The sequence below is a fragment of the Cyprinus carpio genome, chromosome A5 (assembly GCF_018340385.1).
Source record: "Cyprinus carpio isolate SPL01 chromosome A5, ASM1834038v1, whole genome shotgun sequence".
In the NCBI taxonomy this organism is placed as follows: Eukaryota; Metazoa; Chordata; class Actinopteri; order Cypriniformes; family Cyprinidae; genus Cyprinus; species Cyprinus carpio.
This window is the reverse complement of record NC_056576.1, coordinates 14,316,491-14,334,257: the sequence shown is the minus strand read 5'-3', so window position 1 is coordinate 14,334,257 and position 17,767 is coordinate 14,316,491. Positions and strand designations below refer to the sequence as shown.

Below are 17,767 nucleotides of genomic sequence, written 5' to 3'. Positions count from 1 at the left end.
GACGCGTGGTGACGTTTCCTCCAGCCTCGTTCTGACAGACAGGTGAACGAACGAACGGGGCGACGACGCCATGTTGAGCGAAAACGGAAGTGTACTACTCTGCTGTTAAAAACATCTTTTGAAATTTTTTTTTAAAGAGGAACCGGACTCTTTAGAAGTAAAAAGCTACCCAGAAGGCAACTGAATTGAATTCTTCTTTTATTTACGCATCAGTTAGGGACCATCCTCGTTGTGGGACAGTTTTAGTGTAACTTTACAGTGACTGACAGCGTCAAATCACTTCACGGTGGTTGATCGTAAGTTAGAGATCGGGACTCGAAGATGCCGCTGGCGCAGTTTGCAGACCCCTGGCAGAAGTTGCCGGTGGGGCATGTGGAGAATGAGGTAGGTTATGTTACGTTTGATCAAGGAGTGTCGTTACGAGGTGATTGTGTGTGGTAACATCTAATCCGATACTTCGTTTCACGGAAGAATGTCAGCGAACAGTCTTGAAGTGCATACTTGGACTAGCCTACTAACGTTAGTATACAATTTGCAAACGTTGTATTTGCGCTTTTGAGTTTCGCTACTTTTCAAACTCATGACTTGAATACATAAAAGCGCGTGCTTCATAGTTGTAAGTCGACATTAAAATGCAACGAAGTATTAAAAGCGATATGACGTGTTTCTTTTAAATGTTAACTTAGACATCTCATTGGACGAAAGTGTGTAGTTAAGTTACTTGGTAAAGCTGGAGAATGTGTAAACCGTCGAAGCAAGACTTGACCAGACAAGCCCAGTGTGTGTGTGTGTGTGTGTGTGTGTGTGTGTGTGTGTGTGTGTGTGTGTGTGTGTGTCTGTTCGATGAAAGTTTACTCGTTCTTTGTTACTTAAAATGGACACTTGCTTGCTTTTTGTAGCTGGTTGAAGTTTTTCTTAAGTACGGATTGGGTAATAACCACAGTGTGGGGAACTAACTTCTTATAGACTGACTGACAGGCATTTTCTTAAAACCCAGTGAGCTCTCAACATACATAAACAGCATTTTTGGGTGCCATAAAAATGCCATAAATGTGAAAAATATAAGTTTATGATACCCCCAAATACTGTGTATGTAGGGAGACGGCCCATTAGGTTTTGAGTCAAGGCCAGTGTGTTTATGATTATGAAGATTATGAAACAACTGCATTTTTGCATTCTGGACCTGTGCTGGCTGTTATGCGCTCTTCGTAATTTGATCAAATTAGACTTTCATTATTTTCCCTGCAGGCTTGTATGTTTCCGTCTGTGTTCAGATTTAGTCTGTGGATTACATTTTAATATTTTTTCCCCCTTTTTACTGTGAAATTATCTGAATGAGATATTAAATATAGCATTTAATTAAATGACCCTACTAATCCTAAATTAAAATACATAGAATTGTGCATATTATCCAAATCAGCATATTAAAATGCTTTCTGGCCCTGAAGACTAGAGTAATGGCTGCTGAAAATTCGGCTTTGTCATCACAGGAGTAAATTACATTTTAAAATCTATTCAAATGGTAAGCAATCATTGTAATAATAATTTACCATATTACCGCTTTTACTGTAATAATGCAGCCTTAATAGACTTCTTTTAAAAAAACATTTTATAAATCGTACCACCCCAAACTTTTGAACAGTAGTGTGCATACTGTATGAATATTCAGAGTATTGAAAAATGTACAGTGCAGAGTTCTATTCAACTTTAAAAAGAGAGTAGATTAAATTCTAAAACTACTTGTGTAATAAACAGATATGTCATGAAAAAATATACAATTTGTGTATTAAATATATCAGAACCAAATGATCTAATGGTTTTCAAATCACTCTAGTGATGATCCATAAACTATATATTATTATGATTATGTAACTTTCAGTATGGCTCTAAACCTATGCTTACTCCAGTGGATGATTACACGTGCTGTTGCCTTTAGGATGAATATATCATCTGAGTTTCTAAATAGTAACTGGTGTTGTCTCTCTTACACTGTTAGCGCACTATCCTGTCATACTCTTTCCCTAATTAACTTCCCTTTGATCCTGGCTAATCCCGTGGTCCGAAAATATCCATCCTACGTTGCTTTCTTTTAGTTCCCTGTTTATGTGTGGACCTATAAATAAACACTTAGTCTGTGACTGTATGTAAGCAACAATCTTCCACACTGCTGTGAAGAGCACTTTACATTTACACTTTATGTTTTTTGGTTATTATTGACATGTTGTTATCATAGCCCTTGCAAATGCTGTTGTAATACTAACATGACGTAATATGTTGTACTCTGTTTTATGGTAATAACATCATATTTTTCCTGTTTAATAGGATGACTCCATGGTGGATGATGATGTTTCTGTTCAAGTAAGTTTAAGACTGTGTATATATGTATTGTGGGTGTGTGTTTACAGAATATGTCTGTCAAACAGAGCCAAATTATGTTGACAGGTTCAAGTACACCAGTTGAAGTTTATATAGGTTTCTAGCAGTTCATCAAACAAGCTCTTCGTTCACTGCTTAAGGAGAATTTGATCTAATGCAATGCCCCTCTGTCTTTCAATTGAAAGATGTGTTTCCTATGTAAGCAAGTCGGCTTTTAACATCACATTTCCTGTCTCAGAGCACAGCCTGGTTTTATTGGTTTCCTGTTGGATGAGTGACATGGCAAGCCGCCAGTAGGAGAAGAGGAAGTTAAGCATTCACTTCAAGCAGAGCTTTATTTTCCACCAAACCTTTCTGAAAGCTATCAGAGATCATTTATATATATATAGACACACTAACATCACTACACACACACACACACACACACACACACACACACACACACACATATATATATATATATATATATATATATATAGACACACTAACATTTAAAAGTTTTGGGTTGGTAAGATTTTTTTTTTAAAAATAATACTCTTATTTTAACCAAGGCTCCATTTTTTTGATGGATTAGATTAGATGCATATTAGATTTAAAAATGCAGTTAAACAGTAATAATGTTAAATATTATTATAATTTAAAAGAACTCTTTTGTATTTGAATATATTTTAAAATGTAATTTATTTCTGTGATGCAAAACTTAATTTTCTGCAGCCGTTACTCCAGTCTTCGGTGTCACATGATCTTTCAGAAATCATTCTAATATGTTAATTTGGTGATACAGATACACATTTCTTATTATTATCATCAGTGTTAAAAACAGTTATGCATTAAAAACCGTGATACATTTTTCTTTTCAGGATTCTTTGATGATAGAAAGTTCAAAAGAACAGCATTTATTTAAAAAAAAAATTTTGTAACAATGTTAAAGTCTTTACATTGTCTCTACTAAAAAAAACCCCAAACTTTTGAACAGTAGTGTGTTTTTAGGCTTGTCCCACCCCAAACTTTTGAACAGTAGTGTGTTTTTAGGCTTGTCCCATTGTATCTGGGAAGTAGTTATTAAGAGTCAAGATCTTCACATTGCGTGTGTAACACCCACGTTCACTTCCTGTTCCTGTTGTGAGGTGTCCCTCAGTCATCATCCTTGGTCATGCTTCAGTAATAATCTCCCCCGAGGTCTGCCAGCACCCTGTCAGACTCCTCTTTCTCATGACAGGCCCCCCTCAGTCACCTCATCTACTCTGAAACTTCTAGAATTTAAGTCAGAATTCATCAGTTGAGTTTTAGATTCATTTGCAGAGGCTTCTGCACCATTATTTAAGTACATTTTTACACGAACCCTTTGTTGTGGTTGTGAGATAATTATAAGATACATAGGACTTAGTATTTAATTTTGCATGTATTATGTGAGAAAAATGCACAACTTTTGATATTTGAGTTAAATACAAGTGACGTGACATACAGCCAAGTATGGTGACCCATACTCGGAATTCGTGCTCTGCTTGTAACCCATCTAAAGTGCACACACACCGCAGTGAACACACACACACCGTGAACACACACCTGGAGCAGTGGGCAGCCATTTATGCTTTGCTCAAGGGCACCTCAGTCGTGGTACGAAGGTGGATAGAGCGCTGTACATTCACTCCCCCCACCTACAATTCCTGCCGGCCCCCGAGACTCGAACTTACAACCCTTGGATTGCAAGTCCAACACTCTAACCGTTAGGCCACGACTTCCCCAAATACAATGACAAGTTCCATATAAATCTCCATCTAATTAATGCATCTTTACACAGGCAAGTCGAGGCTGCTCTGTTCTTGCTCTAATTCACTGTAAAAATAAAATGCCGCATTGTGCCGCACCTCAGTATCAAATTAAACAGTTATATATGGCTGTGTAAATGCATTCATGCAACCTTTGAGCAGCAAAAACACCTAAATTCCACTTCACAAGCGCTGTGCCCGCTTGTATGGCACAGGAAAATCTGGAAATGGATAATTCTTGTCCTTGATGCTGATTGGTCAATACAGTGTTACAGCCATGCTAACATGCATGATGTATTAACAGCTAACAGAGTTTATCCTTATACTCTCAATAAAACTACCTTGTTTGACTTCCATGTTTATGAAACAAATGGCATTGTCTGTCTTTTCATGAGCATCTAACTATTCTGCCTATTTTCTGTGGTGGATATTGACGTATGTGGTCTTTTTCCACCATCAATAGAATATCAGATATCATCCACCATTCAGTCTTATTCATGTTGACAGACTGGTGTGTGTGATTTATTTATGAAATCTAGTTTGTATGACTAGATTTTAAGTCACTACCACCCTGTTTTCCATTCAACTGTATGTTAAGAGAGAGAGAGCGGTAGGGGAAGGAGGAGGAGATAAATGAGATGAGTTTGAGTTTTGAACTCTTAGCTCTATCTAATACATATTATCATTAATTATTATTTTAGCATTCAGAGTCGGATGATCCTTACAGCACTTTTACTCTCATCTTCTGCTCAGATGTGGGTATTCGGTCTGTTATTTATTCAGTTAGTCAGATGGGTTTGGTTTAAACCCTCTGCTGCTTGTTTGTGGTGTTTATTCTCTCTCTCCTCCTGCAGGTTTTGGCACACTGCTCCTCTGCAGAGACATCAGCTATCCAGGCTTCACTTTAACATCCTCTCTCATTGTGTGTGTGTGTGTGTTTGCTTGACTCTCAGAATTTATTGGGCATGATGTGTTGAAGTGATGGAGTGTTTTGACAATTGTTTTTTGTATTGATTTTTTTTTAAAGTTACACTGCTGTGATGACTGTTTTTAAAAGGACAGAAGAAGAGACGTGTTCTGTGAATGCTGGTTTGGTGTTGTATTGCATGTTTTGTTGATGACACAAGCATCCTCATACATCGTATGTCTCCTTCATAGGATGAAGGCTCGGTCAAGGAAATCAGCATCACTCACCTTGTCAAGGAAGGCTCAGAAAAAGCAGACACACGACAGTTTGAACTCTGCAAGGTGCTGGGCCAGGGCTCTTTTGGCAAGGTGAGCTGCTCAGATATGAGAACATTAGTTTTAGGTTTTATTATTGTGTTTACATGCAGAAGCATCATTCTGTTGGTTTTTAATACATAACGGTTTGTGTTTCTGCAGGTGTTCCTTGTCAGGAAGATAACTGGGCCCGATGCAGGACAGCTCTATGCTATGAAAGTGCTAAAGAAAGCTACACTGAAAGGTGTGTTTTGTATGTTGTTTTATGTGTTGGCATTTTCTTAAAAAAAATTAGCTGCCAGTGCATTATTATTGAACTTTTAAGGGGATTTCTAATGTTTGTTTTGTTTGGGTGTGTGTGATTTCAGTACGAGATCGAGTGCGTACAAAGATGGAGAGAGACATCCTAGTTGAGGTCAATCATCCTTTTATTGTTAAACTGCACTATGGTGAGTTATTGACATCCCATCACCAATCAGATGCTTACACTTCATGGTTGTGCACTTTGCTTGAACTTTAATTGAACTTACAGTACAACTTCTTATTTTACTAATTAAATTTAAGTACCTTTGTTACAGATCTTGAATCTTTCATTTTAATTCCTCAGCGTTTCAGACAGAAGGCAAACTCTACCTGATTCTGGACTTTCTCAGAGGAGGAGATCTCTTCACTCGCCTGTCCAAAGAGGTGAACAACGTGTCTAAGGACAGTCTCTAATGCTCACCAAGGCTGCATTTATTTAAACAAACCTACAGCAAAAGCATTAATACTGTGAAATATTATTACAATTTAAAACAACTGTTTTCTAATTATATATATATATTACAAATGTTATTTATTCTTGTGTAAGAATAGATGAAGTTCAGTTAATTCTTTTACTTCTCTTTCATGTCTTTATGTAGGTGATGTTTACAGAGGAAGATGTAAAGTTCTACCTTGCAGAGCTGGCTTTGGCCTTGGACCATTTACATGGACTGGGAATCATCTACAGAGATCTCAAACCAGAAAAGTATGCTTCTCACCCACGTATTAAGTCAAATGTGAGGTGTCTTGGGTCAAAGTACAACAGCAAAGTGCATAGTAACTACATCTTTGAGAACACATTAGTTACTAGTAAAACATATTTTAACTGATTTTCTACATATTCGATAATAATCACACTTTGACTAACCCAGTGCAGTGCACCTTTTGATAAGCGAACTTAATTTGAATCTCTTTCAGTATTCTTTTGGATAATGATGGACACATCAAACTTACAGGTATGTGTTTTCTCACTAATAATGATAACATGGTATGTAACAATCTTGAATGAACTCAAATTGTAGTTTCAGATTTATTCTCAAAGACATGACTGTCTTTTTGAATATTTTGTGAGAATCTCACAATGATAGGTGTTAGTATGGATTAGATTTGTTGTGTCTTTGTGTTTTTAGACTTTGGGTTGAGTAAAGAGTCCGCTGATCATGAGAACAAGGCATATTCGTTCTGCGGTACGGTGGAATATATGGCTCCAGAGGTTGTAAACCGCAGAGGCCACACTCACAGTGCTGATTGGTGGTCCTACGGTGTGCTAATGGTAAGAGTGTTAACATAATATTTGTATATTGTAATATTTGTGTTACAGTGCAGTGATTATGTATTTCTGCCTCGTCAGTTTGAAATGCTGACTGGAACGCTTCCGTTCCAAGGGAAAGATCGAAAGGAGACCATGACAATGATCTTAAAGTGAGTCAAAATACTCAAAATACTGATCTTTATAACTGAGTCTTTGCACTGACATTGGTTTCTGTGTCTCCAGGGCAAAGCTGGGCATGCCCCAGTTTCTTAGCCCAGAGGCCCAATCTCTGCTCCGCAATCTGTTCAAGAGGAATCCCGGCAACCGCTTAGGTGAGGAAAGCTCATTTTCAACTAGGATTCCGGAACAGGTTGAATTTGGTGAATTTGAGTCTGTTCATTGAATGTTGGGGTTGGAATTTCAGGAGCCGGGCCTGATGGAGTAGAAGAGATCAAAAGACATTCATTCTTCACCAAAATTGACTGGAATGTAAGTTTTTAAGAAAAATGTATGAATCACAGAAATGAGACAAAATAAAGTCATCTAATCATCATGTCGCTCTTAAGATTAGAGGTTTTTTCTTCTATTGATGAAAGTTTTTAAGAAAAGTGTATGAATCGCATATATAATGAGTCCAAAAATAAAAAATCATCTAATCATCCTCATGCTGCCCCTATGGTTAGAGGCTTTTTCATCTATCCGTCTCAGTCGATATTGGTTAGATTTTAGCCAGATTTGGATATCTAATTGTGCATGTGTATTTCCCATAGACTGTATAAAAACATGGACGTAGTGTCCGTGATGTCACCCGTAGACTCCTCAAGAGCGGTTTTGAAGCTCAAAGTGTGCAGAGCGGGCAGTCGCCATCTTGGCAGCGTGACTCTCCCGGATAATCGAAAATGGGCAAAAAGGCGGGAGCTTGTTGCTGAAGCCACGCCCTCCTAGCTCGACGGCAGTGTCAGCAGTCGCAATCCACCTGTCACTCAAGTGGCCACGCCCTTAATTATGCAGAACTTTAAGGCTTAATATAATTTAAACGGATGAGTTATAAAATAATTCACCCCCTCACAGTTGTCATGAAGGGCAAAATTTGCTATATAGACCAAAATCATTTTTTGAACCAGGCTGTAAACATGTTTTTTTTTTTCTGCTGTAAAGTTGGGCATTATAACATGGGGAGTCTATGGGACTGACTCCCTTTTGCAGCCAGCCTCAAGCGGCCTGTCGATGAATTGCAGTTTTAGTCACTTCCTTGTTGGCTTCACGAGAGAGAGCGGGAGGTTGCCGCTCGGTATTTCCTATATTTTTACATTTAGTTTACCTTTACTGTCATCAACTGTTCACAAAGTTAATCTTTAAGGCATTAAAAATTTAATAAAATCAAAATGAATATCCAGTTTTCATACTGTACTTTATAATGTTGTGATGCCTGGATTTAAAACGATTTTAATGTTAGATTTTTGATTTATTTAGACAAAATATAGAATTTCAATATTGGCTATTTAATGGTTATAACATGAAAATAATTATTGGCTTATCAGTATCAGCCATAATTTTAATATCAGTGCACTATTTTCCCCTCTAGAAATTATATAGAAAGGAAGTGGCTCCTCCCTTTAAACCAGTCATTCAGAGGCCAGATGACACATTCTACTTTGACTCAGAGTTCACTGCCAAAACCCCACGAGGTATCTGATGCCAATATTCACTTTCAGGAGATGCATTTGTAATCACAACAATCTGTTGGTACTCAGTTTACTTTTTATTTTGACCCAGATTCTCCTGGTGTGCCTCCAAGTGCCAATGCCCATCAGCTCTTCCGAGGGTTTAGCTTTGTTGCCACTGGAGTAGAAGAGGAGAGCCAGTCGCCCATTCAGAGCAACCTCAACATGAGCGGCATACTGCAGGTATCCTTGCACCATTCACACACTCCTCCTCTCTCACACCTGCAACATCAGTACACATGGGAATAAAGTGTATGATTGTATGTTATGCAGCAACCCCACCGGAGCGCGCTTCAGTTCACAGATGTATATGATGTTAAAGAAGACATTGGTGTGGGTTCCTATTCCATCTGCAAGCGCTGTGTGCACAAGAGCACAGGCATGGACTATGCAGTCAAGGTAAATAGACCTCTACATCTGTGTTGTTATAGTTTTATAGAAAGGTGTGTTGGCAGTTCTAATTGCAATGTCAGTTGTAAAAGAGGTGTTTTAATATATTAATTGGTTTTTCAACATGCATACAGTAACATTCAAATGTTTAGGGGCGGTACAATTGTAAAAGATTCCCTGAGGCTGCATTTAGTCTCAATTGTTCTGATTGGATTGCAGATTATCAGTAAGGATAGGAGAGATCCAGCAGAGGAGGTTGAGATTCTGCTGCGTTATGGACAACATCCCAACATCATCACTCTGAAAGATGTGAGTGATGTTTGTTTGTGTGCCTGTAGATCACTTATATCTGGAATGTCCCAGGTGTTGTCTCCCGTTATTCTGAGGCTTTGTGTGTTTATAGGTATTCGATGATGGGCGATCGGTGTACCTGGTCACTGAGTTGATGAAAGGTGGAGAACTACTGGATAAAATCCTCCGACAAAAGTTTTTCTCTGAGAGAGAGGCCAGTGCTGTCCTGCACACCATTACAAAGACTGTTGAATATCTGCATATCCAAGGGGTAAGAGCATTCTCAGACACACATATGCGCACACACAGCAAACATTACTGATTATTATTTAATCTAGCCAGGATAAATAAATACACTGTTAGACCATTTCATTTACTCACCCCATGTTTTTCTCCATATAATGGACTTCAATGGTGGCCAATGGGCTGAAGGTCTAAATTGCAGTTCCAGCGCAGCTTCAAAGGGCTCTACACAATCCCAGTTGAGGAATAACAGTCTAATTTAGTGAAATGATCGGTCATTTTCTTAAACAAAAAAATAAAAATGTATATACTTTTTAACCACAAATGCTCGTCTTGCACAAGCTCGACTTCACGCATTACGGAGTCACATTGGAAAGGTCACGTGTGACATAGGCAGAAGTACCAACCCGGTGTTTACAAAGCGAGCATGCAAAAGTCAAATGCCCTTTACTAAATAAGATCAAAACGATGTCGGACGATTTTGAACTTGGAGGAGAAAATGAGATGGAATTTTTCACCCTACCCTACCTTTTTGAACCGGAGTACATAGATGAAGAGCTAACTTCGCATGATTTTTCCAATGTGATTATATAATGCTTGAATTTGTGGACATACATCGCAGAGCTAGTGCAAGATGTGCATTTTAGATTAAAAAATATATACATCTAAAAAAAAAAAAAATGTAAAATGACCAATTGTTTCACTAGATAAGACCCTTATTCCTCAGCTGGGATCATGAAGAGTATTTTGAATCTGCATTGAAACTGCTTGAAACCAGGTTAGATTAGCTTCAACCAGTTGGCCACCATTTAAGTCCATTACGTGGAGAAAAATCCTGGAATGTTTTCCTCAAAAACCTTAATTTCTTTGCGACTGAAGACAGAAATACATGAACATCTTGGATGACATGGGGGTGAGTAAATAATCAGGAAATGTTTATTCTGGAAGTGAACTAATCCTTTAAAAGTCACGCCCCATCACTTTTACAACACATTAAAACTTGTATGGGTTGTATGTTTATAATGTATATTTATTATGGTTAATAGACTGGCACTTTGAACTACCACATTTTGCTATAAGTTTGATTGCATAATTGCTGTTAATAGTGTTAATTGTCTGTTTGTTTACGTCTTTTATTGATTTTCCGAACATTTCTGCCGTATATGCACATAAACTGATAGTCATCACTGATAAGTGACTACTAAATATTGTAGAATCTTAATTTTCTGTAAAGTTGCTTTGCAGTGATTTGTATCATAAAAAGCGCTATACAAATAAACTTGAATTGAATTGAACTTTGGTTGCAGGTAGTACACCGAGACCTAAAGCCCAGTAATATACTGTATGTAGATGAATCAGGCAACCCAGAATCAATCAGGATCTGTGATTTTGGTTTTGCCAAACAACTCAGAGCAGAAAATGGACTGCTGATGACACCATGCTACACTGCTAACTTTGTTGCTCCAGAGGTACCTGTTGATTTGTTTTAGATGAGAGTCTAGTATATTATATTATATCATATATATTTTTGTAAGTTATTTTCAACACTCTTATAATTTATGTTTGTGTTATCCACTCAGGTCCTGAAGAAGCAAGGCTATGATGCAGCTTGTGATATCTGGAGTCTTGGAGTTCTCCTTTATACCATGCTTACAGGGTACATTAACACACAATACCAGTCAGACTTTCTGCATGCATTTTCCATAATACCGTAAATGTTGCGTATGGATGATGTAGCATGATTTAGTTCAAAAACAATATTCATGTCAGTTTGAAAACTCATCACTCGTATCTGTTCCTCAGGTTCACTCCATTTGCTAATGGCCCGGAAGATACGCCTGAAGAGATTCTGGCTCGGATCGGCAGTGGGAAATTCTCCCTGTCTGGTGGATATTGGAATTCCGTATCGTTTGAGGCTAAGGTTGAAGGCTCTCCTTTTGTTTAACACACTTCCTTAGCCTAATCTATATGTTCTACGTACAGTATTTGATGTATAATCTTTAAACCTTTTTGTTGACAGGACCTGGTATCAAAGATGCTTCATGTTGACCCTCATAAAAGATTGACCGCTGCTCAAGTTCTCCGTCACCCATGGATAGTCAACAAGGACCAGCTACCAAAATACCAACTCAACCGCCATGATGCGCCTCATCTAGTGAAGGTTTGCTTTGCAATAATAGTTTCAAATGTGAAACTAACAAAAGGTTCCGTAATTGAATCATGGTTTCCTTGTCATCTCAACATCCCTGCATTATCATTATAATACTAAATGCTTATTTTTGACTATATTCTTATTAATGTTTTTCCCTTTTATCTCAGGGAGCAATGGCAGCCACCTATTCAGCCCTAAACAGAAATGTTTCTCCTGTACTGGAGTCGGTGGGTTGCTCCACACTCGCTCAGCGCCGTGGTGTCAAAAAGCTGACCTCTACTGCCCTGTGACCATTCAGAACAAATGCCACATAAATTTGTGAGATGTCTAGCTGTTCTACTGTCGTCATGGAATGGTAGCCCAAACCAAAAAAAGCAACACTTTTTTTTTTTAAGTTCTTGTCATTCATCATCACTGCATCATGTAGAATATTATGGAAAGCTCTTAGGAGAATATTAAATTCATGTACAATCGTTTTATGAAAATACTCTAGAAATGTACTTCATATGGAACTATATACAAATATAAAAGTATTTCCATCAGTCTGTGTAGAGATAGTGTACGATGTCAAGAGACCGTGATGCACAGGTTGTTTTCTGTATTGTGTGGTAAATGTCATGTCTGGTGACTGCATGGAACTGTATTATTGCTCATTTTCTGATCATAGCTGTGCCCATCCTCTTTAAGACAGACCTCACATGCTGAAATGGCTTACTCATTTCCTTTTAAAAGAAAGAGCTGCCAGTCAGTAATGCCACTATGTGCAACTTCAGATGGTGTTTAAACATGCTGCAGTGTTGAAACCATTTGTGAAATCTAAGAGAACTATGCAAGTAAACGTACAATCCTCAGTGTATGTCCCTAGACATGTAAAGTGTTAGTCACAAACCAAGTATTTTGTGTTGATACTGTGTTTTAATTGGGCAAAGTGGTCCAAAATCCCTTTGTCATGCACATGTCTTAAAGGGCATTTGATTAGCAAAAAAGGCAATCCAAATAGTGACCTCATCCTTCAAATCTTCTTCCTCTCCAGCAGATCAATACCTTTCACATAGGAGCTAATCATCAGAGCTTGTATGCTGTATCTTTCATAATGGATATGGTAACATTACATGGGAGCTGATGTTAGATGGATATATAAGGGCAGGTTGTGTTTTGTTTGTTTTTTTATTTTACTGGGAATGACCAGTATACTGCTGTCTTACTCTAAGTGATTCGTAACACTCCTCTTTTTGTATGTCTTGATGTTCATTTTCCTCATGAAATCAAAGGGAAATATGCAGGCTATATTAATCAAGATTGTTCCAGTTTGCTCAATCATAATTTTAAAGATTATTCAGAATGTATTATTTTTATACTGGGTGATGAACTGTTTCCTATGTTAATGTATATGTATGTCTGTGTGAGGTCACAGAGAGTCTGGCTACAGGCAACATCCTCTTGGTCTGGAGTTAATTTACATTAATTAGTCAAACTCTTCTTTTTTTTTTTTTATTGTTGCTGCTGTATATTAATAATCACAGTGCAAGGGAGAAATATGTCCTAGTGGTCTCCTGGCCTCTATTGTGTATCACTGGCCATGTATTTTTTTTTTCAGCACATTTGTGCTTGGGAGAGCAGGTTTTTATTCCTGTGTTTAAAAAAATACCTTGCAATACCGGTTTATGTTTTTTTTTTTGAGTTACTCATCATCGAAACCTTGAAAATGTATTGTCCTCAATGAACATGTTCTGGCGCTTTGTATTTCTAACCCAGTGAAATTGTGTCTTTGAGAATATAAATAAAGTTTTTATGCAAAATCATGCTTTGCGCACGCGGAAGTCTTTGGAAAAAGGGAGAGGGAAATTATTTGACATCCTCCTTAAAAATTTAACATTTCTTTATTCGAATACTTTGTTATACAACACCACTGAACAAAGACAGCAGTATTTGTAATCCGAACATGCCAAAGAATAAAGGTAAGGGAAATATAGCCCCCTTTATTGTTTAAACAGTTGTTAGCGGAGCTGAATTCAGCCCAGCTCTCGCGTTAACCACCCGGCCTTTGAGAGCAACGCGGCGGTAACGTGACCAGCGGTAGCGAGGCTTTCAGTCAAACCACGAGCTCTCACGTGCGCTAAGCTAACGTTAGTTGCTTTTGTAGGGGTAAGTTAGTCGCTGGTCGAGCTGCAGTATATATATTACCGGCGTAATGATACAACCACAGAAAGGGTGACTGAACAAATCTTTACTGAGGGACAAACTTTTGTTATACTCTTCCATGTCAGTATCGTAGAATATTACCAACTGCCTTTTGTGTGTAATGACCACAGACTGGTAATGACTGAATAAATTAAATCTTTCAGATAAATGATTCGTTAAAATAAAGTCGTTTCATTCTGCATGACGGGCGAATTTACGGTATATTAACCAGGTTAAAGCCTGACATGAAATAATATAATTTTTTTTTTTTTTTTTTTAAATGGAACAGTTTATTGGACCTTCCGTCAAAATCTTTAAAACAAACAAACAAACAAACAAAAAAAACCCCATGAAAAATCCTTTGTATAATATTTGGTACATCAGTCTTTTTGATAGGTCATATGATATCGAGGATGAAAAAAATATTCAGAGGCCCAAGCTGAGCAAAAATATGCGATTTGGTGTTATTTATATGGCCAAAATAAATACTGAAATACTGATAGCTTGTGATGTAATCACATAATATGTGTTAAAAAGGTCTTATTTAATCCTTAATTTTATGATAAAAGCTCTGTAGTTATTTATTTATTTATTATTGTGGGGGCAAAAAATATAGTAATGCTATTAAATCATTGAGAGATGTACAAATAAACCCAATTTTGCAAAACAACCTTGCGCTGTAAAAGTAAAAAAAAAATTATTATTATTATTATTATTATCATTATTATCGTTATTCAAATGCCTGTAGCTGGATCATCAAGTAAACTTAAGTTGCTTCAGTCCAGTAAATGTTCATCTTTTCATGGCAAAAAGACACGTGTACCACAACCTGGAAGGGGAAGTATTTAGAATTATACTAAAAGGCCTTTTACTTACTAAAAATATATAAATTATCAATCAGAAGACAAAATGAATACATCATTCTTGCATGAACTATGATACTGTAGGCTTTATAGAGTTAATGTGAATATTTAGAGATAAAATTAATCCCTATCAGCCCTCTAAATGTACAGTGTGTCATGTGTCTGATTTAATCTTTTTCATTTGATTTGAATTTAATTGAAATTATGGATTGTAGCTTTTGGAAAAGGTGATATCATGGATGAGAGAGGGAACTGAAATAAATGGGAAGATTTAATATATGTTCATTACATACAAGATAATTTAGAATCCTTATTTAATTTCTTTAGGTAAAGGAGGTAAAAATCGGCGGCGTGGTAAGAACGAGAACGAGTCAGAGAAGAGAGAGCTGGTTTTCAAGGAGGATGGCCAGGGTAAGTAGTTTAAATAGTTGGCCCTCTGTATATGTGCAGATAAATGGGGATTTTCACAACATCTCTCTTACTCAAAGGTTTGGGGTCAGAAAGATATACAATTTATTTATTTATATAATTGTATATAATTTTTTTTTTTTTTTTAATAAATTTTCTTACAGCAAGGATGCATTAAATCAGTGGTTCTCAGTCCTGGTCCTGGTGCCTCACTGGTCTGCACATTTTGTATATCAGTCTTATCTAACACACCAGTTACCTGAGCACCAAATATTAGAATGATTTCTAAAACATTGTTTGACACTGAAGACTGGAGTAATGTCTGCTGAATATTCAGCTTTGCCATAAAAGGAATAAATTACATTTATAATATATTAACATAGAAAACATTTATTTTAAATTATAATAATATTACTGTTTCTGCTTTATTTTTGATTGGTTCTTCCAAAAACATGAAATCTTATTGACCCCAAATGTTTGAACTGAAGTGTGTGTGTGTATATATATGTATATGTATAAAAGAGATCAGTTATCCAAAAATTGCCCTTGTTTTGTGCTAGAATATGCTCAGGTGATAAAAATGCTGGGAAATGGACGGCTAGAGGCCATGTGCTTTGATGGGGTCAAGCGCCTCTGCCACATTCGAGGAAAGCTCCGGAAAAAGGTATGATAATGTTGATTATAACCCTCATCTGTAGGTTTATGGCTCTGAATGACTGTCATATTTCTATGGCTGTTTGTTATAGATAATTTGATATCATTTCACTAATTTTACCTCTCTTATTTCTGCTTGTCTACAAGACATCTTTGTTTCTCTTTTCTTTTTTTTGACTTCTCGCCCAAGTAAACATTGTCATTCTCCTTTAGGTCTGGATCAACACATCTGACATAGTCCTTATTGGTCTTAGAGATTACCAGGTATGATTTATTTTTATTTTTATTAATTGATGTTTTATTTTGAAAGGAAAAGTTTTTGAATTTTTTAATGTGTTTCACAGGATACCAAAGCAGATGTCATTTTAAAGTACAATGCAGATGAGGCCCGCAGTCTTAAAGCCTACGGAGAGCTTCCAGAACACGGTGAGTCTCAAACTGGTCTTACTCAGTTTCTGACTTCTGTTTACTGGAAATGTTTTATGGAAATGCCATGGTACTAAAACAAATCAAGTGTCAGATGATATAGATGTACGCAAGTAAAGACTCTTGTTTCTTTCCTGCAGCTAAAATCAATGAAACTGACACATTTGGACCTGGAGACGATGATGAGATTCAGTTTGATGATATTGGGAGTGATGAAGAGGACATTGATGACGTAAGTGTTTATTCTGATTATGACTTTTTTTTTTTTTTTTTTTTTTTTTTTTTTTTTTTTTTATAAGTTACAAATATCGAAGTGCTGGAATTTGAGTTTCTATTGCCTGCATAGTTATTTCTATAGTACTATAATACTGATATACATTAATATTCAAACGTTTGGGTGAGTTAGTTTTTTTATTTTTTATTAAGAATTAAAACTTCTATTCAGCAAAGACACAATAAATTGCACAGTGACAGTAAAGAAATGTATAATGTTACAAAAGATTCCTACTTCATAAAATCCAGAAAAATTTGATCACGATTTTCACAAAAAATATAACTGCTTGGAGACATAACTGTTTTCAGCATTGATAATAATAAGAAGAAGAGGAAATGTTTCTTGAGCACCAAATCAGCTTATTAGAATGATTTCTGAATGATCGTGTGACACTAAAGACTGGTATAATGGCTTGATTTTAAATTGTAATAATATTTTTCAATATTATTGTTTTTACTGCATTTTTGATTAATTGAATGTAGCATTATACAGCATAAGAATCTTTGACAACATTAAGAAACATTAAAAGTCTTATTAACCCCAAACCTTTGAATGGTAGTGAAGATACACTTTATTGATCTATTAAGCATTCGCAGTAACTTTAAGGAAACAATGTTTTAACTGTGTCTGACTGGTCTGGTCCCCCAAGCATCTCTTAAGTTTAAAACAACATGCTGAAGTGTTTGAGAAAACCTATACCTTGATGTGTTTGTTTCTGTCCTCTCCCACAGATCTGAGTCAGGACTGCTGGTGGGTTATACTGTTTACACTGAGGGGAGAGAATATTTCCTTGTTGGGGAATAATTGCAACTTGGGCATAACTGATGCCACATATCTTACTGCAGCCTCCCTCAGAGAAACACTCAGAGGCTTATTGCTTTTCTGTTTCTCTCTCCACCACGTAATCTCACTACAAGGCTTCTCCGAGCATTCAGGCTTTCACACGAACCGCTCTCTTTCACATTTAATGACAACCACACGACATAGACTACATAGTTTTGTTATGATTTTAAAGTATTTATATTGTATTCCACTGTATGTGGTGGAATTTAAAATGCCAAGAAATCCAGAATTTACAATAAAAAGTAGAGCCTTTTATCTGTTTGGACTGAATTTGATTTCTTGCATATTATACCTTGTATTTTATTTTCTCAATTTAAACTGCCTCTTCCTCATGGCATTTGCAGGCTTTGCATTTGCATCTTTGCTGTGCCTGAAATAAAAATATATATTTTTATTT

At 36.7% G+C, this 17,767-nt stretch overlaps 2 protein-coding genes across 2 annotated transcripts; both read left to right on the top strand.

Moving 5' to 3' along the window:
• The first annotated feature begins 3 nt into the window (after positions 1 to 3).
• LOC109090455 (ribosomal protein S6 kinase alpha-3-like) lies at positions 4 to 13,523 on the top strand. Its single transcript, XM_019104267.2, has 22 exons — positions 4 to 384; positions 2,323 to 2,358; positions 5,304 to 5,420; positions 5,529 to 5,610; positions 5,735 to 5,815; positions 5,974 to 6,053; positions 6,269 to 6,375; positions 6,588 to 6,625; positions 6,800 to 6,942; positions 7,021 to 7,091; positions 7,165 to 7,253; positions 7,346 to 7,410; positions 8,507 to 8,609; positions 8,698 to 8,828; positions 8,919 to 9,044; positions 9,255 to 9,344; positions 9,439 to 9,597; positions 10,877 to 11,038; positions 11,150 to 11,226; positions 11,373 to 11,490; positions 11,590 to 11,730; positions 11,889 to 13,523. Exons 1-22 carry the CDS (start codon positions 322 to 324, stop codon positions 12,009 to 12,011), a joined length of 2,202 nt encoding a protein of 733 aa, XP_018959812.1. The 5' UTR covers positions 4 to 321; the 3' UTR covers positions 12,012 to 13,523.
• Positions 13,524 to 13,527: 4 nt separating this feature from the next.
• LOC109090043 (eukaryotic translation initiation factor 1A, X-chromosomal-like) lies at positions 13,528 to 17,767 on the top strand. Its single transcript, XM_019103902.2, has 7 exons — positions 13,528 to 13,679; positions 15,093 to 15,176; positions 15,734 to 15,837; positions 16,041 to 16,091; positions 16,172 to 16,253; positions 16,394 to 16,485; positions 17,259 to 17,767. The coding sequence occupies exons 1-7, from the start codon at positions 13,664 to 13,666 to the stop codon at positions 17,262 to 17,264; spliced, it is 435 nt and encodes a 144-aa protein (XP_018959447.2). The 5' UTR covers positions 13,528 to 13,663; the 3' UTR covers positions 17,265 to 17,767.